Source organism: Maniola hyperantus, chromosome 16 (assembly GCF_902806685.2).
Source record: "Maniola hyperantus chromosome 16, iAphHyp1.2, whole genome shotgun sequence".
In the NCBI taxonomy this organism is placed as follows: Eukaryota; Metazoa; Arthropoda; class Insecta; order Lepidoptera; family Nymphalidae; genus Maniola; species Maniola hyperantus.
The window spans coordinates 7,554,057-7,581,941 of NC_048551.1; the positions used below are offsets into that span (position 1 = coordinate 7,554,057).

Genomic DNA, 27,885 nt, shown 5'->3' on the forward strand with positions numbered 1-27,885 from the left:
CCTTTTTTCTGGAAATTCAGAACTCTAAAAATAACTAATATGTTTTTAACAGGAACGACATTCGAAACCAGTGGTTCTAAAGCACTTTGTTTAAGTTTACTTGAATAAAAATATATTCTATTCTAACTATATCATTTAAAATTAAATCATGTTATACAAAAGTAACCATACTTGATAACTAATGAATATGAATGCGACAGTTTAACTGGGTCTAGTTATAACAGTTTGAAATAGAAACATTACTCCAATACCTGTCGTATGATGAGCGACCGCCTTAGCCAACATGGTTTTGCCACAGCCAGGTGGTCCATACATAAGCACGCCTCTCGGCGGCTCAATACCGATCTGCCGGTACAGCTCCACATGTGTAAGGGGCAGCTCCACCGCCTCACGGATCTCTTGCTTCTGTGTGTCCATGCCTCCAATGTCTGAGTATTGTACATCAGGCTTCTCATCTGTAATAAAAAGTTCATTTAAATATTTCGTTATTTACCCAGCTGGTTGATTGCGGAAAAACTGCATCAATCATTATTACAATCTCAATGGTTGTGATTGGCTGAATTTATGGTGTTCTTGTTGCAACAATACATTGTAGCCAATAGTGAACGAGCGTCAGCCGTCAACCAATCAGAGGTGATTGTGATTGTGAAATTGTTGCGTCATTTTACCGTAATCAAGCCCCAGGTATACTAGCATGACTGCATTATAAAGTAAATTTCAACCACTGGAACTGAGAAACAAGTAGGTATGCTGGAAAACTTGCTATACAAAATGACACTTATTTTTTCTGCAGATTCTTCATACAAGCCATCTTAAATATTCTGCAGTTGATTTTTTGGCATTTTTGGTTCATGCAACAAAACTAAAAAATATTATTTGGTTGTAAAATTAAGATAATGTATAAATTGAAGTGTGGAAAATAGTTTAGAATAGAAAAAGAAAAATTACTCAAAATTCTATTCTTACCAGCTTGCAACATAGAGATGGAGCTGTCTGCTTCCGGAGGCAAAACATCCACCAGAGCATTGGAATGCTTGTGTAGAGCGACTGAGGCTGAAGGTTTCAGCAACTCACGGTCTATTGTGGACAGGATCCTTACATAGTAATTTGAGCCTGTCGTGCTGCCAACTGAAAAATTTAGAACATATTATCTTATAAAATGACGCAAAAGTGTGTATTTTGTTGGGTTGTCCTTCAATCATGCCACAATGGTGCAACAGATCGACATATTTTACATGGCTATAGTTAACAAACTCCATTTATTCTGGAAAATCTACTTTTTATGCTGGAAAATCAAAGAGTTCCCACAAGATTTTTAAAAACTATTTGGAATAACACAGCATGCTACAGTACTGTATTCAACATGGCAAGTCCAAAAAGTCCAGAATTGTACATAATATTTAGGACAATAATCTTAAATCTATATCTATATATTATATATCTATACTATTATATAAAGAGGTAATGTCGTTAAGTTTGTTTGTAGGGGGTAATCTTTGGAACTACTGAACCGATTTTTAAAATTCTTTCACCAGTAGAAAGCTACATTATTCCCGAGTGACATAGGCTATAGCCTAAACAGGATCTTTAAAAACCTAAATCTACGCGGGCGAAGCCGCGGGGATCAGCTAGTATATTATATAAAAGGAAAAGCTGACCAACTGATCTATCAATGCACAGCTCAAACTACTGGATAGATTGTGCTGATATTTGGCATGCAAAATAGCTATTATGACATAGGCATCCGCTAAGAAAGGATTTTTGAAAATTCAACCGCCAAGGGGGTAAAATAGGGTTGAAATTTGTGTAGTCCACTCGGACGAAGTCGCGCGCATTAGCTATAGTAGATGCATTTTAAACTGAGTCATCGAGTTAAGTCTGTTTCGCTCGCACTTACCTACGGACCTGTAAGCGAAACAGTCAGATAACTCGATGACAATGTTTAAAATGTGTGGACTATAGTACATATTATACTAAATAAAAGGTTGTCAAAAAACTTCAACTACGGTTTCCTCATCTTTTTCAGCCCATACATTTGAGCCCATAAAATCCGCCATTTTGATTTTATGTACCTAGTGACACTCGCACCATGAAGACAAATCTAATGACATCATTTATCAAAATCGGTTGAACCATTGAGTATTTAAGAGTGGACATACATACATACATACAGGTCAAACAGCCCTTCTTTTGGGTTTAACTGCAGTTGGGTCAAAATAAAGATCAAAGCAGACATACCAATGCCAGTATTCTGATCAACAGCTTCAAGGAACTGCCCAATGACTAGCGGCACTGATTGGATCCTCTTCACCTCTTCCTGGGCATGGAGGTATTCCTTCTTGAGATTTCTTTGTTCATCCTTTATGTATTCCTCTTGCACTTCTAGGAACTCTAACATACGCTGCAGTTTCTGCAAATAAATTCAATGTATTGAAAGCCGGTAATATTCTGTGCTAATGAAATGCAACAATGAACATGATTTGGTTCTAAAACACTACAATCCAAAATTTGTTTCAATTAAATAATTCAATTTTGTTTTAGTGGCACACAGCTGCACTAAATGGGTGCAATTTATTTCGCCAATGATATTGTATAGAAAGAATTTGTTTCACAAGCTCTCCAAGGCAGGAGTTAAGTGGAAGTTTTCCGGCTTTGTACCTCCAAATTGACTCTTTGCTAGTCAGATGAAAATATATCAAGCTTTTAGTTAAGTTTATAAATAAGTAGGTATCTAAAAATAAATAATTTAAAAAGGTCAAACACATAACCCCCCTTTGGCTTCGCTGCAGTCGAGTATAAAGCGAATTGCGAACATGATAATGTGGAAATTTACCTATCCAATGAAAAAGCTACCTTATCAACAACAATGAAAGTAAAAAAGCTATTTACATTTGTTAAAAGTTATACTTTACTTTGTATTTTGTGTATAAATCTTCAGATTCCAATTCCTCGAAAGACTGTGGGCCCGCAAACGGGACTCCCTTGGTGTCGGTGACTTGCTCATCCTTTAGAAACAACAACACAACGTTTACTTACAGAATATTTTATGTAAATTATAGGCAAATGCTTCATTTACTAATTACCTTTTCGGGAAGTACAATACCAATTTCTTCCATGTTTTTCTAAAAAATCTAAATTCTGTTATCACAATGAACAATGCTTATTGCTTAGGTATTTCATCAGTGACCCAGCGAAATGTCAAAATATTACGCCGTCATGCTGTCACTTGTCAGTTGTCACTGTCACCGACGATTTAGGGGTTGACAGCAGCAAATAAAATGTGGCACTAAACAAAATAAGAAGAAAATCTTCTCAATTATACGGAATATATTAAAAACCGGCCAAGTACGTGGCGGGCCACGTGTGAACCCTACTTAGCCATAATAGTTTTCCTTTAAAATTGATAGATATATAGTTATACTGCAGTGAATTTTTTCACGTTCCTATATAGTACCATTTGGCTGATAGAGGACACACACACACACACACACACACACACACACACACACACACACACACACACACACACACACACACACACACACTTGACTGTAGAAATCGAAAAATGATGTTAGCACGCCCACAGTATTTTTAAAAGACCTATTCAACGATACCCCACACTATGGGGTACACGAGAAAAAAAATCATCCCCACTTTACATGTAGGGGAGCTACCCCAAAAAAAAATATTTTTCAAAATTTTATTTCACCACTTTGTCGGCGTGATTAATATTTATTAACCGAGGACGGACGCACGGACAGACAGACGGACGGACATGGCGCAACTATAAGGGTTGCTTGTTTACTGCAGAACCCTAAAAACTAGCTGACCCGGCGAACTTCGTACCGCCTAACAGTCGATTCTTTAATTTTTTTTTCTTCTTTAATTTTCTGAAATCTTTATATTTTTATCTCCGTAAGAACCATCCTCGTACTTCAAGGAATATTATAAAAAAAGAATTAGCGAAATCGGTTCAGCTGTTCTCGAGATTTGCGATCAGCAACACATTTTTATATAATATAGAAGATGACAACGTTGACATCGAGTAAGTTTTATCTAATTAAGTGAGATATTGGGAAAGCCACCCCTGTTTCCAAATCGAAAATAATAATAAATAAAAACCATTTTATTATAGGCCATGGACTTACAACTTATCATGTTTACCGGCTCAAATGCTATACTTACCTAGTGCTAAGTATTAAAGATGCAGACACATTTATGCTGTATCTATTATCAGGATATATCGTGATGTTATGTTTCAAGCAATGGCTCTAATTAAAAACAAAAACAGTGAATTTCATATTTTTTACGTAGCAATACCGCAAGATGGCGGCGTTTAAAACAACATTTTTTGACGTTTTCAGATGCTGCCAGATTTTTAATGATGGCGGGAATGCCCGATTTTTTTGCTGTTATCAGGGCGTGTATATCTTCCTTTTGGGAAAGATTGCTTAGCCCATCCGTCCGTCCCCGGGATGCTGACTCTAACACTGTACCGAATTTCATCCAAATCGGTTAAACTGTTGGGCAGTGAAAAGCTAGCAGACAGACAGACAGACACTTTCGCATTTATTATAATACCTGTATTATAGTCTGGATATGGATGACGATGCATCTAATCTACTATTGTTTCGGAATGCCTTTCCTACCGAGATGACCAGTAAGAAACTCGGCGGCTGCTCTTTTCAAAGATTTGATTGTACAATAGGTATTATGTCTTCAATCTACGCGATATTGGCGAAGTAAATTGTGCCGTGGTGGCACTACCAAAAGCCACTAAGCAAGAAACAACAGGTATTATGTCATGTATAAAAGTAATTGCAGTCCCCGCGCATTACTGGAGCGAGCTGCAGGTCTCATCATTTACCTACATAACTACCTAATTTTCGATTATGTAATATGCGTTTATCAGGAGCATGTACCTACCTACTTTTAATAATTTTTTAACGTTGTGTAAAGGCAAATCCAAAATGTAGGTAATGGATATAGAAAAAATGTAGATAGCTTGACAGGTAGGTAATTACCTATTGATCTTTATCGCGTACCTACCTACCTAATCATTTTTATCATTTAAACTAATTCTTGCTTCATAATAGGTAATTAAGTAGGTGCAAAATAAAAATAAATGATGCAATTTGAAGATTTTTAATTAGGTAACTAGGTACTTAAGTACCTACAACTTAAAATTTTAAATTAGGTATAGGTAGGTACCTATACAAATTGATAAGCAATTTGTAACAGTCTAAGGTTACTTATTTTTCTGGATAAAGTCATTGAATTTCGTAACTCGGGCGTAAGCTGCAGGTAGACGCAGGTCCAAAGCAGATCCAAACGATACAACACCAATCTGTAAAAGAACAAAAGTTTACCACCGTGCCATAACATTCATCTACAGTAACCGGCAAGAAATATTGTACATCGACCTTTAGAAAGAGATAGCGGTTTGGTGGAGCGTTATTTCTGTCATTGAGGCCGACAAAACGTCACATATAAGTACCTACTTATGTGACGTTTTGTCAGTCTCAATGACAGATGTCGGTATGAGTGACAGAGACAACGCTGTGCAAAGCCGAAGTCTCATTCTAAAAGTCGATGTATAAGTTAGAGAGATATAAGTTTCATTGCTCTATGTAATATTTGACGACTTACCAGGCGCAGTGGTTAGCGCTGTGGTCTTATAAGCGGGAGGTCCTAGGTTTGACTCTCAGCAGGACATTCAAGTATGTATAATTGTGAATTGTCTCTAATGTCTAGTGAGAGGCTTACCGTGGCTAGTTATTTTATTACGCTACCGGTAAAGTCGTACCGCCAAGCGATAGCGTTCCGGAATCCGGATGCCGCTAGAAACTGATTAGGGATAAGTAAAGTAGGTATGGGCTTATCAAACTGCCATAACTAAGACCAAGCGCTTTCTTACATGACCTCTGCATAAGTAAAGCTTTTCTTTTTATATAGAACGCCTCTGAAAGGATTTTCAGAATACTTAGGTAGGTGTCTACTAATTATCATGCGCGCTAAGCTGGAACGGCTAAGCTAGTATCTTATAAAAGTAGAAAGGTAATTACCTACTTAGGTATATTATGTGTTTCTTACCTGTATGAGTCGGCCACCCCACTCGGTGATGAGCGGGCCACCAGAATCTCCACGGTCCGGTCCGGATCCTCCTAGAGTGCTAGTACAAATGTGGCTATCTTGTATGATGGTAGGGAATGCCAGATTACAAGCACTGTTCGTAATCACCGAGACTCGTGCGTAGCTCAAAAACTGGTCAGGCGAAATTGTTTCAGCTGAAATCACGAAATTAACAAAATGTATTTAAAATTGTAGGTAGGTAGGTATAGGTACCTACTTATATTTGATTTTAATCTGACTAGTAGGTAGGTACCTAACCTATCTTATGTACCAACTAACTACCGGCAGCTGTAAAAGCCTGTTAATAAAAGATATAAAAAAAAACTACCGGCAGAAAATACCGCTAAAATAGGGAAATACCTACTACTGTCGAGAAGGCGTTGTCGCGACGATACCTTCGTACCTACTGTACTTATAGTGTGTACAGTAGTACGCGACAGGTCAAGATGGCAATCTTTTAGAAAAATGCTATTACGACGCTAAACAATATATTTAATGTAATAATAAAATTGTTTACTTGATAACTGTGGATAAATTTAATTATATTGTATACCTCCATCTCTCTTGTACCAACTTTCTTGCAAATAAAACGATTATTTATTTATTTAGGTAGACAGGTAAATATTTCTTTTAAATTTCTAAAGAAGAAAGGGAAATTTACATACCATTGTCAATTAATCCAAAACCAGAAACTGTAGCTTGACTACCAGAAAAGTCTTGATCCAGTAGAGATCCAGTGGGTATGGAAATGGAAGAAATTGTGTCTATAAACATATTAAAATTGTTAGTTATTACCTAAGTCAATCTAATCACGAAGACAATAATAATTAGTGTGCTAAAACTTTAACAATACCTGTAAATACTACACGGTTGGGTAAATGGGCCATGGCTATGTCATTACGGATTAACCATGGGAACCACTCATCATGCATTTTAACAGCACTGGTTAATATTCTGGTTCCCCCGGTGAAGAGAAGATGGGAGCCGAGGACAACAGTGAATCGCCATGCGTGGTTGCGTCCGTCGAACCAGCAGTGAGCAGCCGTGAGGATTCGGTTGTTGGTAATGAGGGAGCCACCGCACACACCTCTGCCCGTTTGGCCAATGATGTCTGAGATCAGACCCGCCTAATTTGAAAGGAAGGAAAAGTTTTAACAAGAAGAAGAACAAGAAGAGCTCCTCGTATTAACAAAGCAACCATTCATATAACTACACAAAACAGATTTACCTTTGATTTGGTTTAAAACAAAATAAAATTAGTACGTCTAAATTTTCTTCTCCTTGCTTATTGTTTTTAAAGAGTTGATTAAAAAAGTGACGAAATCTTTGACCAGCAAAGTTGGAGCTTTAAGAAATAATATCGCTGCGGTCAGAGGCGTCTCTAGCCCTTGTGGTGCCCGTGTGCAACCAGTACCCTGGCGCCCTCCAGTCTAGTAGGAGCAGGGTCAAAATGGAAGACTAACAGTTATATTTTCAAACAGAAATTCGGATGCAAATGGTGCAATTTTAAATGATGACGGCGTCTAAAAATAGGACTTGTTCAATGAAATAAGAATGTCATACCTGATAGGGAATTTGTGCTCGTGCCGCCGGAAATCCACCGACAATTCTGGATGATTGACTGTTCAAGTAAGCCTCTTCGGCCTTTTGAATTCTTTCGGCTTCTGGGATGCCAAATCTGGTTAGGTACCCATATACAGGGTTGAATTTTGAATAGTCAGGTACTGTCCCAGCTGAAACGAATGCCGCTAAAGAAACGAGAAGTACCAGTACCTTCATGATGATGGTTTAAGGTACCCTAAATGACTTGGATGAAAAATTAATCCTACCTTTTATACTTTCTGAAATGTTAATTTTTAATCTGAATGTAATTAGTAAGATTAGATATGAGTAATTTAAAGCAGATTTCAAAATGCTTTATCTCTGTATTGATTATTATTTTTGTAATAATCGAAATAATTTAGACAAAATTAACTAGGTATTTAATCTTTAAAAATATAGCCTTAGTATTCAGAACGTTTTCATTTATTCTATTCAATCTATTTTTATTTTAGATTGCATATTTGAGCCAGGAGTTTAAAAGAAAATCTGAATTTAAAAAAAATATAATTTATTAACTGTTAACCACGCTTAATAAAAGCTATTCGTTAGAGGTTTTCCTTTATGAAGTCATTATAGGATGTGACCCTGACGAAGACGGCTGGAGAACCCATTTCACAGCCGAGAGCAGATCCAAACGAGGTAATGCCAATCTATAAAGATAAATTCCTAAATAGTTAATGTATATATGTAAATATGTTCCTATTTGTAGTTAGTATACTTAGTGCCGATTTCACCAACGTCGATTGACGTATAACCGAGGAATAAATTAATGACAGTTTTCTATTGAAAACCTGTCAAAATATCAACGCTCGGATAAGAATTATTTTACGTTGGTGAAATCGGCCCTTAAGCAAATTAAAATAAAAATAAAATAAAAATCACAACCGCAGCGGACAATAAAGATTTTGAAAACCTTTGTTTGAGATTGTTTTGTTTTAATTACGGATTAAGTTTTTAATACGGTAAAAATTGAGGAAACCTGCTTGATACCTATAGATACAGTAAAATAGTATATATAATAAAGAATATAATATTTCTCTGTATAGATATATGTATTACTAGCTGATGCCCGCGACTTCGTCCGCGTGGATTTACGTTTTTCCAAATCCCGCGGCAACTCTTTAATTTTCCGGGATAAAAAGTAGCCTATGTATTAATCCAGGGTATATTCTATCTCCATTCCAAATTTCACCCAAATCCGTCCAGCAGTTTTTTGCATGATTGAGTAACAAACATCCAAACATCCATACTTTCACATTTATAATATTAGTAGGATGATCATGTCATTCATATCTTGTTTCCAAAATTAAGGAAACTTACAAGGACAGGTTCACCGTCCTTATCAATAACAAGTGGGCCGCCGGAATCTCCACGGCATGTGCTCTGTCCATCCGTGGTCGCTGTACAGATGTTCGATGGTTGAAGAATAAGTGGGAAGGCCAGTGAGCATCGCAGGTTTGAAATCACGTCCAAACGTACATGACTCAAGAATTGGCCAGCGGTTATACTGCCATCTGAAAACAGTAAACGATTAATGAATTTATTAGAAAAATAATATTAAGTTAGGTACTTAACTAGTGTGTTATGTTTCTACCAGAGTTCAAAATGCACAATGCCACCAACTTATCTGTTTAGGATTTTGAAATGGAGGCTGACGCAGCTCTAATTCTAATATTGCCCTCCTGAACAGATAGGTTGGTGGCACTTGTTTAGGAAAATGTTTGACACAAGCAAGGAACAAAGAGGTAAAAAAATTTACATTTTGGATTGTTACTCACCATCTTTGGTAATTCCAAAGCCTGACGCAGTAGCTTCAGCTCCAACAAAGTTTTCATTAAGTTGGTCTTTAGATGGCAAAGATATAATGCCAACGGTTGCTGTAAAGAGATATTTTTTTACATTAGGACATTAGGACCTATTGATTGCCTAGCTTCAGCTAGAAAGATGTAAAGCTCTGATTTTCAATATTATAGATAGCAGATAAAATAAAAAGGCAAAATATGTACCTGAAAGTGTTACAGGAGAAGGTAAACGAATAACAGCAATGTCATTACGAATCAACTGGGGAAACCAACGAGCGTGCATTACAACATCTGTAGATTCGAGCCTCGTTCCACCACTGAAGAGCAGCACAGAGTCCAGTACAACAGTAAACCTCCAAGCCCGATTTCGGCCATCAAACCAACAATGGGCTGCTGTCAGGACTCGGTTGGGGCTAATTAAAGAACCACCACAAACGCCTCTGCCGGTGATTCCAATGATATCCGAGATTAAGCCAGCCTAGAATAAAAATGATATTATCATTTTAGGTATTTATTAGCTGGTATGTAACACAAAGCATACCTTTTTTAGGTTAATCTCGTATTGATCTGTTGGTGAACCATTAAAAATATTCATAGCTAATACAGCAGATATTAAAAGTATATAAATATTTTTTAATCTGACATTTTTAAGGTGCTTTTATCTAGATGACCTAATATATGACATTATATTGGGTCATCTAGGCATCATCGTTACACACTTAATTAATATCAAACTATGATTAAATCTAAAAATAATTTGAGAGAATCGCTGACATACACTTTCATTGCCAAAATGCTCAAAGATTTGCTAAAAATAGAATTGAAGTTATAAATAACCATATATTTTTCTTAGTTTCATACGTTACCTAGTGTTTCTCTCAAATTGTGGTTGCGAACACATGCCACAAGTATAAAATATCGTCCACAATACCTGATATTTAAATTGTCCATGAGCGGAAGGAGAACCACCAACGATTCTAGACGTCTGACCTTTCAAATATTCTTTTTCAGCCTTTTGTATTCTTTCTCCTACTGGGATTCCATATCTGGTTAAATATCCATAGGCGGTGTTATAATCTGATGTATCGAAGTTGAATGATTTGGCAAAAGCGTAAGCTAACAAAGACACCAAAATCACAGCCAGCTTCATAGTGGTAGTTTAAGGGATAACTAGGTTTATTGGTAAGGTTAATCATACCTTTTATACGATAGATAAAAATTGACTCGCAATTATTAAAGATTAAAGAATTGATAGTATCTATTTACTAATATTTTTGTTAACGTATTAAAAGATAACCAGGATTCACCCTACATTGCTACGCAACTATCACACTTAACTGATAATGTTAAAACAAGTAAACTTAAAAGAATTGGCTCACTATTAATTCAATGCAATGTAAATAGATTATAACCGATCCTAATCGCAAAATGTTTGAGCAAGCCATTTATCAATACATACTTTTATCTGGTGATCTTAGTCAAGATAGAGAATGCTTACTTATCACTTTTCTATAATATCATTGTATTACATCTTCACAATATTATAGTGAGAGGTACAAACCTATGACTACCAGCACGTATTTATAATTATATTATTGATAAGGACAAATCCCGGTTTATACCATTTCCCTGCGTCATAATTTATATAAAGTAGGTGTAGGTATATTGATGTTAAATTTACCATGCAGATAATATAATGTGAAGCAAATTGTTTACGTCAACCTAGTTTCAGAGGGAACTATTTAATTCAGTTGAACCAAGTTGCCGAGACAAGGGGAGCACTCACTGGAGAGTAGAGTGTAGAGACTAGTGACCCTATCTGAAACTGATTTATCTATCTACCTACACGTATAAATTATAATGCAGTTATTGGAAGGATCCTGTACTTACACGTTATATGACTGTCAATCTATCTTCTTATTATTTTATATAATATATCTATATTTTGCGTATAACTTGAAACTTGAAAAGAATTGGCCCAACAGGATCTTGAGTCATTTTGGTCCATTTCTTTAAAGTCCCACAACGGTCCTATGCCGTAGTACCATGCCATTATTATTAACATCCAAGTAGGCAAATATAAAGTGCGACCGCCCGCGTAGGCCGTAGCTTGATGGAATCCCGTGGGGATTCTTTGATTCTCTGCGATAAAAAGTAGCTCTAGTCACTCTCTAGGTATTTAACTATGTATAATGTATATCCATGCAAAAAATTACGTCGGTCCCTTGGTTGCTCCGTTGCGGCGTGATTGAAGCACAAACCAATAACCAAACAAACACACTTTCGCATTTACACTATGGGCACGAATAGGTTTGAAGCACTGAGTACTTAATTTAAAATACTTTACAGTGTTTTTGAAGTTGGTTGGGAAATAGAATAGAATAGATTTCAACAGAAATTAATTTATTTTTAATATTACAAAAAACAAAAATACCAAACTTATTCTAGAACATAAAAATTACAAATCGAAAATATCATCTAAACCACCGCAACGAGGCAGGGTGCCCAGAACGCTGGCAGCGTTACCTCGTTGAATGGCCAGACTAATATGCTGACCGAGGTAACTGCCAGCCCTCCGGTCCTAGAATAGAATAGAATAGTTTTTTATTCAAATAAACTTTTACAAGTGCTTTTGGTTTTACCACTGGTTCGGAATGCCGTTCCCACCGAGAAGAACCAGCAAAAAACTCGACGGTTGCTCTTTTCAAGATCGATTTACAATATTATTATACCGTAGGTACTGTACAAGCAATTGCAGCCCCGTGCATTGCTGGAGCGAGTCAATCCAAGCCTTCTTATCATTGACATAGTCTTCGACTGTATAAAATGCCTTTTAATAGAATTTTTAAACTTGTGTAAAGGCAAGTCTAAAATTATTGTTTGTGGAATTTTATTATAAAATATTACACTCATTCCCACAAATGACTTTCCCACTTTCGCGAGGCGGAGCGTAGGAGTTGCAAGCTTACTACGGTTCCTAGTTTGTCTGTCGTGGAAATTACCGAGTTTTTTGTAGCTGAAAATGTTAAGTCGAACAAAAATTATATATTTGAACAATTTTGAAAAAAAGAGTTTTATTAAATTAGACTGTTTACGTAGAATTACCCCAGACAATACCTACTGAAAATTGGTTATTCGCGAGTGACTGCAGTCTGCACGTTCCGCGATGCGCTACACAAACAATGTCAGCCCCGCATTATTCACACAAGGGTGTGTCAGTCAAACAACCATTTAGAGCTCGATCCTCGCCGCTGTCTTTACAAACCTGATCTCCTGAATATCTGGCTGTTAATCAATAACAAAGGCTCAAAGGATTTGAGCGCGGCTCTGACTAAATTGGTGTTTGATTTTGACAAGTTGGTAAGCTAATTTTATAATTTACTAGCTTATGCTCGCGACTTCGTCCGCGTGGACTACACAATTTTCAAAACCCTATTTCACCCCCTTAGGGGTTGAGTTTTCAAAAATCCTTTCTTAGCGGATGCCTACGTCATATTAGCTATCTGCATGCCAAATTTCAGCCCGATCCGTCCAGTAGTTTGAGCTGTGCGTTGATAGATCAGTCAGTCAGGCAAAGTCAGTCCGTCAGTCAGTCACATTTTCCTTTTATATATTTAGACTAGGGACCCGTCCCGGCTTCGCACGGTTAACACTGATCATTCACCTATAGCCGGATGACTTCTTGTCTTTTTGAGAGCAACTATTCCACTATAGATATTCAACACATTCACATTGTTTTCGCTAAGTATTTACACAGCGCACGGCACCGAAGCTCACGAAAAATAACATGGGATGACTTTTCCGACTATAATCATCATACATTACATTACTGTCGCGATATAATCTTCTGCTGAATCAAGTGTCTTCACTTTTCTCAGTTTTCAGCCAGACTTTGAGAGGGTGTCAATGTGATGGCCTTTTCAGGTATACCTACCTATTTTCTACTAGCGGATAGCCGGCGTATGCTACTACGCTTAAAACATCTTCACATTATTGCCTTTCTAATGAAATCGGTTGGATGGTTTCAAACGGACATAGGTATAAAGGTTTTTGTGTTTTATTTTTTAAAGATTTATTTTTAACTAGCTGATGCCCGCGACTTCGTACGCGTGGATTTAGGTTCTTAAAAATCCTGTGGGAACTCTTAAATTTTCCGGGATGAAAAGTAGCCTATGTCCTTCCCTGGGTTGCAAGCTACCTCTGTACCAAATTTCGTCAAAATCGGTTGAACGGTTGAGCCGTGAAAAGCTAGCAGACAGACTGACAGACAGACAGGCAGACAGACAGACACACTTTCGCATTTTTAATATTAGTATGGATTATTTATTTTTAAAGCCTTATTTTTTTATTACTTGAGTATGTGGTATCTGTCTTTGTATGGAAGATCTGACTGAGGTATCAGTTAGAAGACTGAGGTATCAGTTGTAGTTATGTGGGATTTATACCCTCCAAACCCCCCGGTAGCCATCCTCAGCACCGGGAACAAAAAAAAACCTTGCTTGTGCCTCTCTTGTATGACATGATGCCCATTGGGCTCATCCTGGAGGATGTATCTACTATTTACTCTTCTGGCTTCATGCATCTCCTATGTAGACACGACAGTTTAAATGCCACAGCAAGCTGCCTTCTTACGAAAAATACACCTATCTAAAAGAAAAAGATGTTTTTTCCGTTCTCTCAATGTTTGTGGAGAGTTTAAAGAGGTTCTCTAGTTTACAACTCTCGAGTCTCGCTACAGCATCAGCTCACACTACACTAGATCTAAATTGTCTCTAAAATCGAAACTCTTCAATCCAAACCACGTAACGTACGGATAGTTCCCACTAAAGTGCCCCATGTACCGTACATATCGCATTGCGTTGATCCTCACAGCCTCTTGACATCCTGCAGTAGTTATCTCGAGTTGCTATCGGGTATCGAGTAATCCATGCGCCTATCGAGAGAACCTCGAACGCATACTCCATGTTAGCCGAAGACTGAAATTCGATTAATGTTCTCGCCACTACAAGATATCGAGGTGATGGCATTCGGATCTGATTCAACACAATCGAGTAGATGCCTTTCTGCTCAACGTTTATAGAGTCGTTTGTAAGTGCAGAGTATTATTTAAGTGTAGGCCGTTACAGAACGACTTCTCACGCGCCATTTTAACTCTGTCATCTGTCAAAATTACTTTTTACCTATAAGGACTTAAATCGTACTTTTAACATGAAATTTGACACATAAAGTTAAAATGGCGCGTAAGAAGTCATTATAATATATTATAGTACCTACTCCAAGTGGTATTTATATTTAAGCCTGTCAAACGCACTTGGCCAGTGTGGTAGACTATGACCAAATTCTTCTCATTCTGAGAGAAGACCCGTTCTCAGTAGTGAGCCGGCGCGGGCGATCGGTTGATCATGATGATGATGATGATGATGATGATGATGATGATTTAAGTGAAAGGTAGACTTGACGTGTTAAAACCCGGTTATAGCTTAGTAGGTACTAGGTAGTTATAAGACGTAGGTGTTACAGTCGGCGGATCCGGGGTTCGATTCGATCCCGGGCACGCACTTCCAACATGACGTGACAGCCAGACTAAACATAATTGTGCACTCAGCGAATGTTCGGGATGCGTAATCCAATAGGTAGGTACGTAAGTACATTTATCACTATTATTAACCGATAGACGGCCACTGCTGGACATAGGTCTCTTGTAGGGACTTCGATACGCCACGGTCTTGCGCCGCCTGAATCCAGCGGCTTCCTGCGACTCGTCTGATGTCGTCCGTCCACCTAGTGGGGGGTCTTCCAACGCTGCATCTTCCGGTGCGAGGTCGCCATTCCATCACCTTGAGGCTCCAACGTCTATCGGTTTTACGACCTATGTGCCTGCCCATTGCCACTTCAGCTTCGTAATAAGTTGAGCTATGTCGGTTACTCTCGTTCTCCTACGGATCTCCTCATTTCTGATTTGATCACGTAGAGAAACTCCAAGCATAGCTCTCTCCGTCGCCCGCTGAGTGACTCTGAGCTTTCTTATGAGGCCCATAGGTAGCGATCATGTAAGTAGGTACATTAATCACTGCGTAACGTCATGCTAACGCTGCGTTTAACGTACGCAGCATGCTATGCGTTTACACGCACCAAGGAACTCTACCTTTTATTTTTGTAGACCCTATATTATGTTTTGGCAGATCGGCATTTCTCGTCGAGGACGGTGTGAACACAGAGTAGTCGACGCACCAGTCAACAACTTGGGGTTGGCAATAATCGGTCCGTGCGGGCCATGGGCCGACGCCGCCGAACAGCGACGCCAATTAGGATCAGCGCGTAACGTGGCGCGTCATCATTGCCACATTGCCTAACCTGACGCCTAAAATGATTTTCGTGAACGACACCCAATTAAAATACACGTGAAAATTTTAGCAGATTGAATGAAAAATATGATTTATCGTACGTATTATTTACTGTATCTTAGTTTTGTCACATATTACCAAAAGAGAAAGGGAAATACATAATATGTGCCTACTACCTATGCAAAACTAAATAAAACCGCGTGGAATGGTGCCAAGAATACTGGCTGCATTTCCGCGCTGGACAGCCAGGCTGATCCGCTGCGCAAAAAATAAACTTAAAATAAAAATAAGAATATGTAGACATAGGTATTATTAGGCCTTATATATGGCTAGTTAAAAATAAAAAGATTATTTTCTGTATTTTTAACTAGATTTCATCCGCGTGGATTTAGGTTTTTGAAAATCCAGCAGGAACTCTTTGATTTTCTGAGATAAAAAGTAGCCTATGTCACTCTCCAGGTCTCTAACGAATCCATGCAAAAAATTGTATTTGAAATAAACATAGGCTATAGAAAAAAGCTAGGCTAGACCTAGGGAGTTAGAATAACATTGCTACTTGTCAGAATCGACGCGTCTCTGTAATTAAAAAATATATATTAGTAGGTAGGTATACCTAATATATCCCAAAATCGCACACCACGCCTAAAGAAGTTTTCACTTTAAACATTCAAGATGCGGCATTTTAGTTCGGCGGGTCCTGTCGAAAGCTAAAATTTTTATCGAATAAATTAGTCATTGAGCGTAAATTTAATTAGCGCGATAATTGCTGCACAGGGTTCGTTATATCGCCAAGTAAAGCAATGTGCGGCCCTATTAAAATTCGCCTCTGCCTAAAGAAAGCCCTTTAGTTGACGATCAACAACGAAAACTATTCTAAAGGCTAAATTCCATAGACTTATGGAACTTCAACTCCTTTCAAAACCTGCATAAAGGATTTTTTTAGTTGGACTGGTGGACGTAAATTATCTCTATTTTATAAATCTAAATATATAAAAGGAAAAGGTGACTGACTGGCTGACTGACTGACTGATATATCAACGCACAGTTCAAACTACTGGACAGATCGGGCTGGGCATGCAGATAGCTATTATGACGTAGGCATCCGCTAAGAAAGGATTTTTGAAAATTCAACTTCTAAGGATGTTTTTTTTTTTATAATTCATATATTTATTTCAACTTTTAATCAATTTTTAATTACAAATAAACTATAATTAGATAAGGCTAGCTTTAAGTTTTATTGTTATAATAAAACAAAAATTAGGTAGTTATTTATTTTGGTGCGTCTGGATAGTTAAAAAATTGTTTACCATTGTTACACTAGGTAGAAAATAATTCTGAAACATGATGTTATCATAACAATTATAACATGCTGTGTTGTGTTAGTAATTTAATAAAGTTGGAAGACGTTTTGTTGATTTTACGCAGTCAGATGAATTTCATTAAGTAATTACTCGCAAATTACCAAAATTAAATTAAAATAAACCTGTTAAATTTACTCTGGTAGAGATGGGATATGTAGCTAAAACATGTGCAATTAAGTGCAAATCTCCTTCTACGATTTTAAATTTAACTATTTAGTAGCAATAATCAATAAAACGAGAAAGTAATGAACGCTGCTGGTCGCTCTTTAAAAAATCATCGCTACACGACTCTGCACTCCGCATGCATTTCGTAGCGACCATTCTGTATTACTACTTAGGCTAGTTGCCCGCTAGGCAATATTGAACATGTTATTGAATGTTATAAAGCGTAAAGCGACTTAATTGCTGCATTAAGTCGCTTAATGGCAACATTCATCATCAACATAATTTTTTTTCTTCCTTCCGAATTATGCAGGTCATAATATAAAATAATAGTACTTAACAGTAAAAAGTCTGGATTGAATGCTCTTCATGAAAATTTATTGACTGCGTCCGTCCGTTTGTTTGACGTACCTATTACATATAGATACCCATCATGAGTACATATATCTTAAACGAATGTTAAAAACAGTTGAAATAGTCGATGCATATTAGATACGAAATATACAAAATATGTTGGTGGAGAATCGAGTACCTAATAGTAATTTTAGGGTTCCATACCACAAAAGCAATAAAGGAACCTTTTTATTATCGCTGGGAAATGTGTTTATGCATCCTTCCTCCTCACGTAACAAACAAAAATGTTCAAGACGAAAACTATTCAATATACTGTACATTCTTGTTTACCCAACGACGAAGGACTCTATTCTAGCTGACAAAATATAAAACAGTATTTTCAGATTGAAAATACTTAAAAAATATTCAATACAGGAAAAAACTATGGTGAAATGGTAAAGCTTTTATTTTAAATTCGGAACAGATTTCGGATCAAATTCGCATAGCCTTTAGCAAGGGGGTTGGGTTATTTTCGAATTAATGTCGCGCTTCTGCCGCCATCACCACTTTAGGTTTTTAAACGTGTTAATGTGTTAAAAGGTTGTCCATTAGGGCTTAAAATTCTCTCACCTCTTCCATTATACTCGTAAGTTGCATCTGAAAGCCCTTTCCCTGTAAACTTTTATGGGTAGGTACGTTATACGTTATACGTAGATACATTGCCTAAAACGTTTTGTTAAAAGTTGAAAAAGAAGACTGACTGAATTTTAGACACGTAAAATATTGTTTATTCTTAAATAGTAGGTATATACTTATATAGTGAACACTCAACATAATATTTTTTATTTCTTATAGACTCAAAATTACTTAGACAACTAGATTTAGGAGAAACGGTTATAGTCTATTCCCGTGAATAGGATAGATAGAACTCTTTTTTTTTTGGCATAAAATATATCCTGTGTAAGCTAGGTTATGCTGTGGAAAAGTAATAAACAAAATAGACACCGTTAAGAGCTTCCGACACGGTCAAGCGGCTTGGCGTCAAGCACGCAGATTTGTATTGCTTGATCAAGCTGCGCGCTTGATGCGCCTGTCAAGCGACTGATCAAGCAAACGGCACTTTTCTCATACATCGAACACTGTCCAAACTTCGCATCAAGCAAAAATATAAAACCGCATCAATCACGCATCAAGCACGTAAATACTTGAATCAAGCATCAATCAACCTTTGTAAACGGTCAAAATGCTTGACTCAAGCAAGAATCTACGTGATTGACCGTCTCGGAAGCTCTTTACATTTTTCACATTTACTCGTTTTATAATAATAGTAGGTAGGTAGGTATAGGTTACTGATCCTAAATAATATATTTATCCATAATAGAAACATTATCGAGTGCGTGCTAGCGTTGTAGCTGCAAAGATTATCGACACTAAGCCGGGGCTTATTCATAGTTTACATACGAGTATAACTATCGATCCCGCTCCCAGGCGCCGCGTCCTGACGGTTCAGTACATAATTGAGTCAGATATCTTGCCGTCGATTTTGACACCATTCGCCGTAAACATCGAGTTTTGAACACACAACAACATTGTTTCCGTTTCCGAGAATCGGAAATCAATAGAAACTAGATTTTATATTAAAATTTTATATGGAAAGTAGACAACAATACCTACATAATATAGGTACCTATTTGCTCTAGTGCAATACTTGCCGCAAGTAGCGGTAAGTGCCGCGATTTTCAAATGGTTCAATATGTTAGGAATATCATGATAGAGGTTTTGTAAATCATAAACAACAGGAGTTCGTCGTTCCTTGTCAAAATAGAGTCAAAAGTGAAAATCACCCGCGTTTTTTCCGTACGTCAGAATCATGGAGTACAAAATTTCTACTTCGTGGTCAGAATAGTCAGTTCTGGAGTGCAAATAATATAATATCTTCCACAGTGACGTCTTGGCAAGCTTAGCTTGGCGGCCTCATTCTTACATGAAATTAGGAAGTATTTTGTACTAGGTACTTCTTAATAATTCTATGGCCCTTTGTATTAATTAATCAAATTACAACCGTGAGAAGCCGTGACTTACAGAAAAGATTAGGACTTCAGTTGTTTACAAACATTGTTTTATTCGAAGCTAATAGACGCGAGTTAAAAATATTTTGATACCGTAATATTCTCACGTGGATTAAAATAATATTATAATTAAATATAACGTACATGCGACGACCGCAGACATTAATGTCACCGGACTAAATAACATTAGAGCACCCTTGTTACATAAATTACTCGTCCGGTTAAAATGTCCGACCGGGCAAAAGTTTTCATTCAAATTCAGCGCTACGGTCTAAAACATCAATCGTGGAAACGACATTTTACACCGTTTGTATAATATTTTTACTTACTTTTAATTTCATTTTAAAATTCAGTTGCACTACATTGAGTAAAATAAAATAATAAAATATGCAGTTGTTTATAACTTAGGTTTACAGTTTGAGGTTGGAGGTTTTAGAAGTACTAAAACTACTTCTATGGCAGAAGATACCGCTTTTCCACAACTACATTATTATCAGCAACGTTATCATGCAAACGTGTGCAGTGCGTTAGTAAGTGTATGTATTGTATATATAGGTACATGTATTTGTGTGTGACTGTGTGCGTGTTCTATGCTTATATGTAAATATCGAACAAAATAGTCAAATAAACATAATAGGCTAGTTGACACTTTTTTAAGTAGGTCTTAAATGGTTAATATTTGTCCTATTAGATCAAAAAAATTAACACTATATTTTTTTGCGCCCTAAAAACCGTAAAACTTTAATTTAAAAATATATTTTTCTTAGACAGGTGAAAACACTGTCGGCCATGTTTGGCCGATAGATTATCTGTGCTCTGACGTCATGCATTTGTAAACAACAGCATAACCTACCAAAGTTTAATAAACATGACTTCTATACTAGTTTACATGAAAAATATAGTAATTATCGTTATTGTATCATCCGAGAATGTAAAAACGCATCGATAAAGACCACAGGAAAGTTGTGGATTAGAGTGCCCAGTGAAATAAATATACGTAACACGCGAAGACTTGCTTAAAGGGATCCTATATCACTAACGACTGCAACCCAAATTTATTTTTGCAAAAATCACTTTGTTGTAAGTCTTACTTAATAACTTATTCAATTTATAAAGAGAAAACGATAATTTTTTACGTTTACTATGAGTTTTTAGAAATATATAAAAACTAGCTTATGCTCGTGACTTCGCCCGCGTGGTATTCATAAATTTCAAACCCCCATTTAACCCACTCAGGGGTGGAATTTCAAAAAATCCTTTCCTAGTGGATACCTTCTCTTTACCTACAAAGAACACACCCACCAAATTTCCTGTATCTAGAACCAGCTGTTTAGATGTTTAGGCTGTGCATTGATATTTAAGTTAGTCAGGAGGACTTGAAATTTTATATATATGGATACTACGTTAGTCAATAGGGATGACATTTGTTTGTTTACATATTTAATGACGTCACATCATGGCTGACAGCGTTTTCTGATTTTCAAATAAAAATAAAAACTGTATTTTTTTAAATTGGATTTATATATCCATCCTGCGTTTTTAATAATTGTTATTGATATATTTCGTTGTCTTAAGCAAAATACTATAATAAATAATCATTTATTGGACGAAACTAGATATGAGTCAAGTAGCCTATTATTAGTTCTAGTTAGATAATGCTTAACAATAGCGACTCTACTTCATCATAGTTTAGTGATAACAGATACTGTCTGGGTAGGTATAGTACGCGACAGGTCGCAATCGGGGTAAGAATGCCCCGCACACTCGCTAACCACGACATTAGTATCACCGGACTAATTAATAACATTAGAGCACCCTTGTTCTATAAACTACTCGTCCGGTGAAAATGTCCACTCGGGCAAAAGTTTTCATCTGAATGTGCTTAGTTTGAAACATCAATCCAGGGACACGACACTTTTTAGCGATTATTCAACCTCCCCAGCTTCAGACGGACGTATCCACTATCCATATGTATCAACAAATACCTATTGAATGTACATATCTAGATTACTTCACTGTCCTTCTACCTACTTGATGAAAGTTTAAAATACAAAAGAATCTACTTCTGCACTGGTTCGGAATGCCCTTCCTACCTTTTTTATCTATTGTTTCTTTGTTTAAAAATTAACAATCCAAATTAATTTAGTAATGAAAAATGTAGTAAGGGTAAGTAATTCATAGATAATAAGTTTTCAGATGTAGGTAAGTAATTAGAACTTTAATTCGCAAAAAAGTTATCAATGAAAAACCATAGTTGTAGATAAAAATATAGGTGGTAGGTAGGATATCGTCAAACTAAATAATGTAAGAGCCTTTGATACTGCAATTACGCGTCACTCAAATGTCGACTCGGATTTAGAATGTCGGTTTTTAGTATCTGTCTATCATTCAACGCTTTATTGGAAACTAACATAAATCCATCCATTGCATTTGAAAAAATAAATAATATTATATTCCGATGGTTCTTTTAGGCTTATTATAGACTGATCCTATACCAAACTAACCGGAAAGTATCACAAGTCACAACTCCAGCGGAGGTCTGTCCTTTCGATGTGTAGATACGTCATATCGAAAGTAACAGGAGAAAAAGTGAAAATATTTCTTGTAGGTAGGTAGGTACACATAGTAGGTAATCTAGTATTTTTGTCACTGCAGTCGTGTCCAGTAGAAATGCCCAGACCAGTGAAAGTTTTCATCCCGATTTACGAACACACTACATTGTAAATCAATGTAAAGCGAGGAGTAGGTCTCGACAGATGTATGAGGATAGCAAAATATTTATTTTTGAGTTTCAAAAAATAAAGATTGTAACGTTAGTAATGCAGTGTGTGATGAAAACTTGACAGTCTTGACGTGTTTGCAAAGTTATTAATTATATTATTATGTTACATTTAAAGACCGAAAATGCTTATTGAGCTAAAAACAGCTCACAACGTGTTGTGACAATCGTAGAAAGGCCACATAGTGAAATTCGTGTCGTGGCTATCATCCTATTCGACTATAACTTATTGTGGCAATGAAGAAAAGCCACGACGCATTCTACTCGTACATACGACTCTATTATTAACTTTTGGTAGTCATTAAACTCGTTATCCATGAACATATAACATTTCTATAGTATAGGTACAGAACACAATTATTCTTCGCCCCCAGTCCCAAAGGAATATCTTTCTCTAGCTGATCTATAATGATTCAAAGCCAGGCCATTAGCGAAGCTAAACTTGTAGCATATCGACTTAGCGTGTTACCGCTTCTCAGTATTATTTATGAACTCTATGAATATGTTTCGGCTTTTCAGTTTAGTTCAATGTTTCACGAAAATGATTGTTAATTTTCATATCTCTCTGGCGCAATTGCGTTGCCTGAATTATCTTGATCTAAGATAATGTATTATTATTAATTAAAGGGTTAATCAGTGTTTTGCAACTTTTTTATAAATGGGTAATTTCATGTTTTACGGTTTGATAAAATCAATAATTTCAAATGTTACGTAAGATGAGTAGTAATTTGACATAGTTAGCTAACTAGGTTATCAAATATAGGGCATTTAAATCAATTTAACTATATTTTATCAAAAATAATAATTATGATGAATATTCGCTTGGATACGGTACAGTTTATTTTATATACAGGGTTTAGTTAGAACGCTAGCAAAAACGAAGACAATATGTGATAGTACTGATGATTACTGATAACCATGAAAAAATGCCAAAAATAAATAAAAAACCCGTACTTTTTTAAAGTTTGCAATGTACAGCAAATGAGACATCTGGCTGACGCTAGAGGTCAACGAACGTTACGTAGTTACGTGCAGCGTCGTAAGCAGGGCATTGACCCCCAGTTTTGCGCACTATACATTACGGGTTTGAAAAATCTATATCACTAAAACTGACTAATGGCTATTGTTATTGAATTGTGTTTAGGTAGTATAATAAATAGCGCTAAGCCTTTGCTAGCCTAATTTATAGAGGTGATTATAATATAGATATAATATATAAGTCCCCTCTACTAATTTAGATACCTGTCCTTGTATATATAATAAATTATTTATTTGGCACCTATTGTTCCTCCCTACCTACTTCCTTTCATTAGATATTATTTTGTGCAGTCAAAATGAACCGCGCCAAGTTACGCAGTTCGCCTATCCCTTGAACTTAAACCCTTTGTAAATCTGGCCACAAGAGACACGCTTGATATATCGGAGGGGACTAATGAATGATGATAAATTGTTTTGGCGGTCGTGGCTTGTTTCAAGTATGGCGAACTTTGTTCCTCTGTCAATTTGTAGATGTTAAAGATGCCAAGACAGAGCAGTTTCAACAAAAGTACCGGTTTACTACAATGTCTTTTATAAAAGACTAGCTTATGATCGCGACTTCGTCGGCGTGGACTACACAAATTTCAAAGCCCTATTTCACCCCCTTAGGGATTGAATTATCAAAAATCCTTTCTTAGCGGATGTTTTCATCATAATAGCTATCTGCATGCCAAATTTCAGTCCGATCCGTCCAGTAGTTTGAGCTGTGCGTTGGTAAATCAGTTAGTCAGTCACCTTTTCCTTTTATATATTTAGAAGACACTGACTGACTAACATATCAAAGTACAACCCAAATCTTTCGTTGCAGAAACTTAAGACTAGGTACATATCTACACATGCAATGTATGTTTTCTCTATACGTAGTTGGTGTTTGCGTTTTCGGTTAAAAAATAAAAAATAAGTACGTGTTTCAGGATTTTTGTCACCAATTTTTGAAATTTCCACTCAAGCGAAGCTGGGGCACGCAGTTCAGCTAGCTTCATATATTTTTGACAATCTTTGCAGGTCCTTCTTTTAGTATACTTGTCACATGCGATATGATTTAATAAATGTCCGGGACTGACAAGATTCGTAATTTTGTATGTCATGGATTTGGAAATGGTTGTCATTTCCCTTTCTTTATAAAGGATATTATCAAATCAAGCGTCGGACGCCATGTCATCGCGATGTTTTCCCCCCGGGATAAGCATGACCGATCTTGCTTGACATTTTGAGAAACGATCTGTTTTGCGCAGCGGTAGGCGGTATAAAATTGAAAGATCCAGGGTTTAGTTTTTGACTAAATGGAAAAAGTATTATTTGATTGGCCGGTTGATTGGTATTATTTAACATACATGCTCAAATCTCAAAGACAAAAGTATAATACGCGACAGGTCGAGATGGCAATCGGGGTGAGGACGCTCTCCGGGACGGTTGGCGTGTGCGGGGCATCCCCCCCGCCTCATACCATGATTGTCATTCCGACCTGTCGCATACTATAAGTATATATTCTATGATAACTTGCGATGGCATATTAAAATTCACTTGTCGGGCCCTTACAAGCTCTTAGAATACGACAAATCGCAAGAATGGTCATTCTTCCCATTGCAATTTATGACGAGAAAACGCTAAGAAAAATTCACACATCACCATCGCATCGAGAAAATTTCAGCACATATAGGATATTTCACCCCGAAATTTTCCCTGATTGCCATCTCAACCTGTCGCGTACTATAGATACGATAGCTATCGATGCAAGCTTCACGGCTAGTTTAGGATGGCAAATGGTTTATAAAATTTTATAAGCATTTTTTATTCATTTTCAGCTAAAAATCTTTTTTTTAAATATCTTTTTTTGACCGTGACGCATTGGCCAAGGTTAAGAGCCTACGTCATTACTCATTGAAAATTATGCCTCACTAAGTGGATACTTGGGTAGTAACCAGTCATGCGTATACCCTGTACCGTCCACCGAAACTTCCAAGCGGAAAATACACTGAGTAAGGGAAGTTTTGGATATCCGGAAGTAGCTCCGGCGTGAGTGATGCAATGTTGTGATGTTAGTTTGTTCTATTTATAGGCATAGAAAAACAAAGTTTCATTCTTATGCTTCTTCAATAATACCACGTTATACAAGTAATGGTTTGGGAAGCTAGGGAGAAACATGGGCACTGGGCAAATAACAATTGTAAATGTAGCAAACAATAATAATTGTTACTTGCACTTACAATAGAAAGTGCGAAAATTCACTTTCCATAAAAACCAAACTGCGAAATATCAGCGCTGTTAATTTTGATCTTAATTCCTACAAAATTAATTTAGCAAACGATTGTGTAAAAATCCTTTCCGTGAAAATCACCTGTGAAATTGCTGTGAAAATCATTTAAAATAGTAATCTTGCCCATCGCTTTTTGCTAATTATGTTTGCATATTGCTTACTATGAAGGTCGTACTTAGGTGCATTTTGGGGGCCTTCAACCTCTTCTTGTTAACTACCAACTAAGCAATTTGGATGTCATGACAAAGCCGAGCCGCTGTAATAACCATCCTTAAGAAATGTAGTATTTTCTTACATTGGCTTAACCGAGCAAGCCTTACTCATGGTAAATCCAGGTGAGGTTAGGTGCATTTACTAGTAGCATTTTAACATTGGCTTTTGCAAAATTCGCAACAACTTTCCCGTTTGCGCTCAAACGCTGCAATACTCGTCGAGAGAAAGGAATAAAATAAAACATAGCCGTCTTTAAATGCAGGTGTATAGAGGAAGTTAATAATGGACAAAGCGGTAGTGGAAAGCCTGGCTCATGTTTGTATACCTACTAGTCTCTTCTACCTAATCTCTACGATGCCACTGTTCGGGGTCCAAGCGATAAGCATTCGCATAAATATTCTTTTCATTGTTTCGTATCTACTTTTAAAAAATAACTTTTTTGGTTGAGTTAACATGACATTTCATCTTGAAATTCTATGCTTAATGAAACATACAGATGATTAGAAAACGACATTTTCATATTAGGTATCTATGAAAAAATTACATGTTGGAAATATCTTGTTAGAGTTTACCCCCTCAAACACTTACAGACCATATTACACATTTGAGGATAAAAATAGACGAAAAAAATATTTTCATAAAATGAAATATTATATCATGCCTTTACAAGGCAATATTATAAGTTGCAAGTTTTAAATCGGATATTATTTACTGAGGTCATTGCGCTATTTATTTTTATCATAATATTTAGAATAAAATATTTATTGTATTTATTTAACTCTGCTAAAAATTCAAGATGGTGTTAGAGAACAGTAATAGTAAGTATTTAATAAAAATATCGTACAGTCAACCTTGTACTTCGATGTGGAAATGAAAAGTGGAGGAACCGTTTGGTGTTGCGTACCTATTGCTTACTTTTCTAATATGTGCAGTAATAGGAGCACAGGCAGTGCATAGTGCATGCTGTGCGTTTCACCTTACACAATCTGTGGCAGCAAAGACAAAGTTCATTAGAAACCAATCTAAGAATTAAAAATCAAGCTTGTTGTTGCTCGTGTCTGAGCTATGTATTTAAAAATGTTGTAATAAAAAGAATAAAAGCTTGTGACTTGCACCCCGCATTAACAGTAATGCGCAGCACATAGCACTCACGCGCCGCGATTGTTCTTTTCTACTGGAGAATTAGCAAACATTTCGAAATGGTTTTTAATACCGCACTCCAAATGTGCGAAATGTAAGGAGCTTTTACTGCTAAGTACTTATTTATATAATTCATAGTTGGTTTTACCTTTCGCTCCTTTCGGCTCTGTATGATCGTATTCATATTTAGCTTAATTCTGTATTTTTTTCTTTAACACCCGAAGGTGTCGTTTAAATAATGGGTGTTTATGGCGTGTACAACTTTTATATCCACGCTGCCTATTCGTAACGTTTATTTCATCTTTGTAGATACGTTGAGGATGAGAGAAACAGTAAAATAACAAGTAAGTAGGTAAAGTTAGCGCTCCGCGGTGTCGATGTCGGTCTGTTTAATAGCGCTAATCTCTAACAGTAGGAAACAATTCAACCAATATCTAGGTAGAATAAATAAGTAGATATACGGTTTCTACTCTCATATTATTTTAACGCCCACATGAGTTAAGTAGTTGTTCATAAAGTGTCAAGTTCGTATGCGTGGTCCCATTTTTGAGTCGATTAAATGCGAAATTGTGATTGTTTGTTAATTCATTTGTTTGTCCTTCAATCACGCCGCAACGGAGCTACAGATTGGCGTGAATATAGTTAAAAATCTG

The 27,885-nt window shown here is 36.6% G+C and overlaps 3 protein-coding genes across 3 annotated transcripts in view; all 3 read right to left on the bottom strand.

The window, feature by feature from the left end:
- Rpt3 (26S proteasome regulatory subunit Rpt3) overlaps nucleotides 1-27,885 on the bottom strand; it is a 96,248-nt gene that overhangs the window by 4,169 nt on the left and 64,194 nt on the right. The window contains exons 2-6 of the mRNA XM_034977010.2: nucleotides 3,084-3,136; nucleotides 2,913-3,005; nucleotides 2,239-2,410; nucleotides 967-1,128; nucleotides 252-455 (exon numbers count right to left, since the gene is read on the bottom strand). Of these exons, the coding sequence (XP_034832901.1) occupies nucleotides 252-455; nucleotides 967-1,128; nucleotides 2,239-2,410; nucleotides 2,913-3,005; nucleotides 3,084-3,116 (664 nt within the window). The 5' untranslated portion in view covers nucleotides 3,117-3,136. The remainder of the gene's footprint in view (nucleotides 1-251; nucleotides 456-966; nucleotides 1,129-2,238; nucleotides 2,411-2,912; nucleotides 3,006-3,083; nucleotides 3,137-27,885) is intronic.
- LOC117989782 (chymotrypsin-1-like) lies at nucleotides 5,130-8,228 on the bottom strand. Its single transcript, XM_034977192.2, has 5 exons — nucleotides 7,696-8,228; nucleotides 6,986-7,259; nucleotides 6,798-6,896; nucleotides 6,094-6,287; nucleotides 5,130-5,347 (listed from the first exon to the last, which is right to left on the bottom strand). Exons 1-5 carry the CDS (start codon nucleotides 7,909-7,911, stop codon nucleotides 5,249-5,251), a joined length of 882 nt encoding a protein of 293 aa, XP_034833083.1. The 5' UTR covers nucleotides 7,912-8,228; the 3' UTR covers nucleotides 5,130-5,248.
- On the bottom strand, nucleotides 8,226-10,989 carry LOC117989629 (brachyurin-like). Its single transcript, XM_034977023.2, has 5 exons — nucleotides 10,468-10,989; nucleotides 9,741-10,014; nucleotides 9,513-9,611; nucleotides 9,055-9,248; nucleotides 8,226-8,384 (listed from the first exon to the last, which is right to left on the bottom strand). The coding sequence occupies exons 1-5, from the start codon at nucleotides 10,684-10,686 to the stop codon at nucleotides 8,280-8,282; spliced, it is 891 nt and encodes a 296-aa protein (XP_034832914.1). The 5' UTR covers nucleotides 10,687-10,989; the 3' UTR covers nucleotides 8,226-8,279.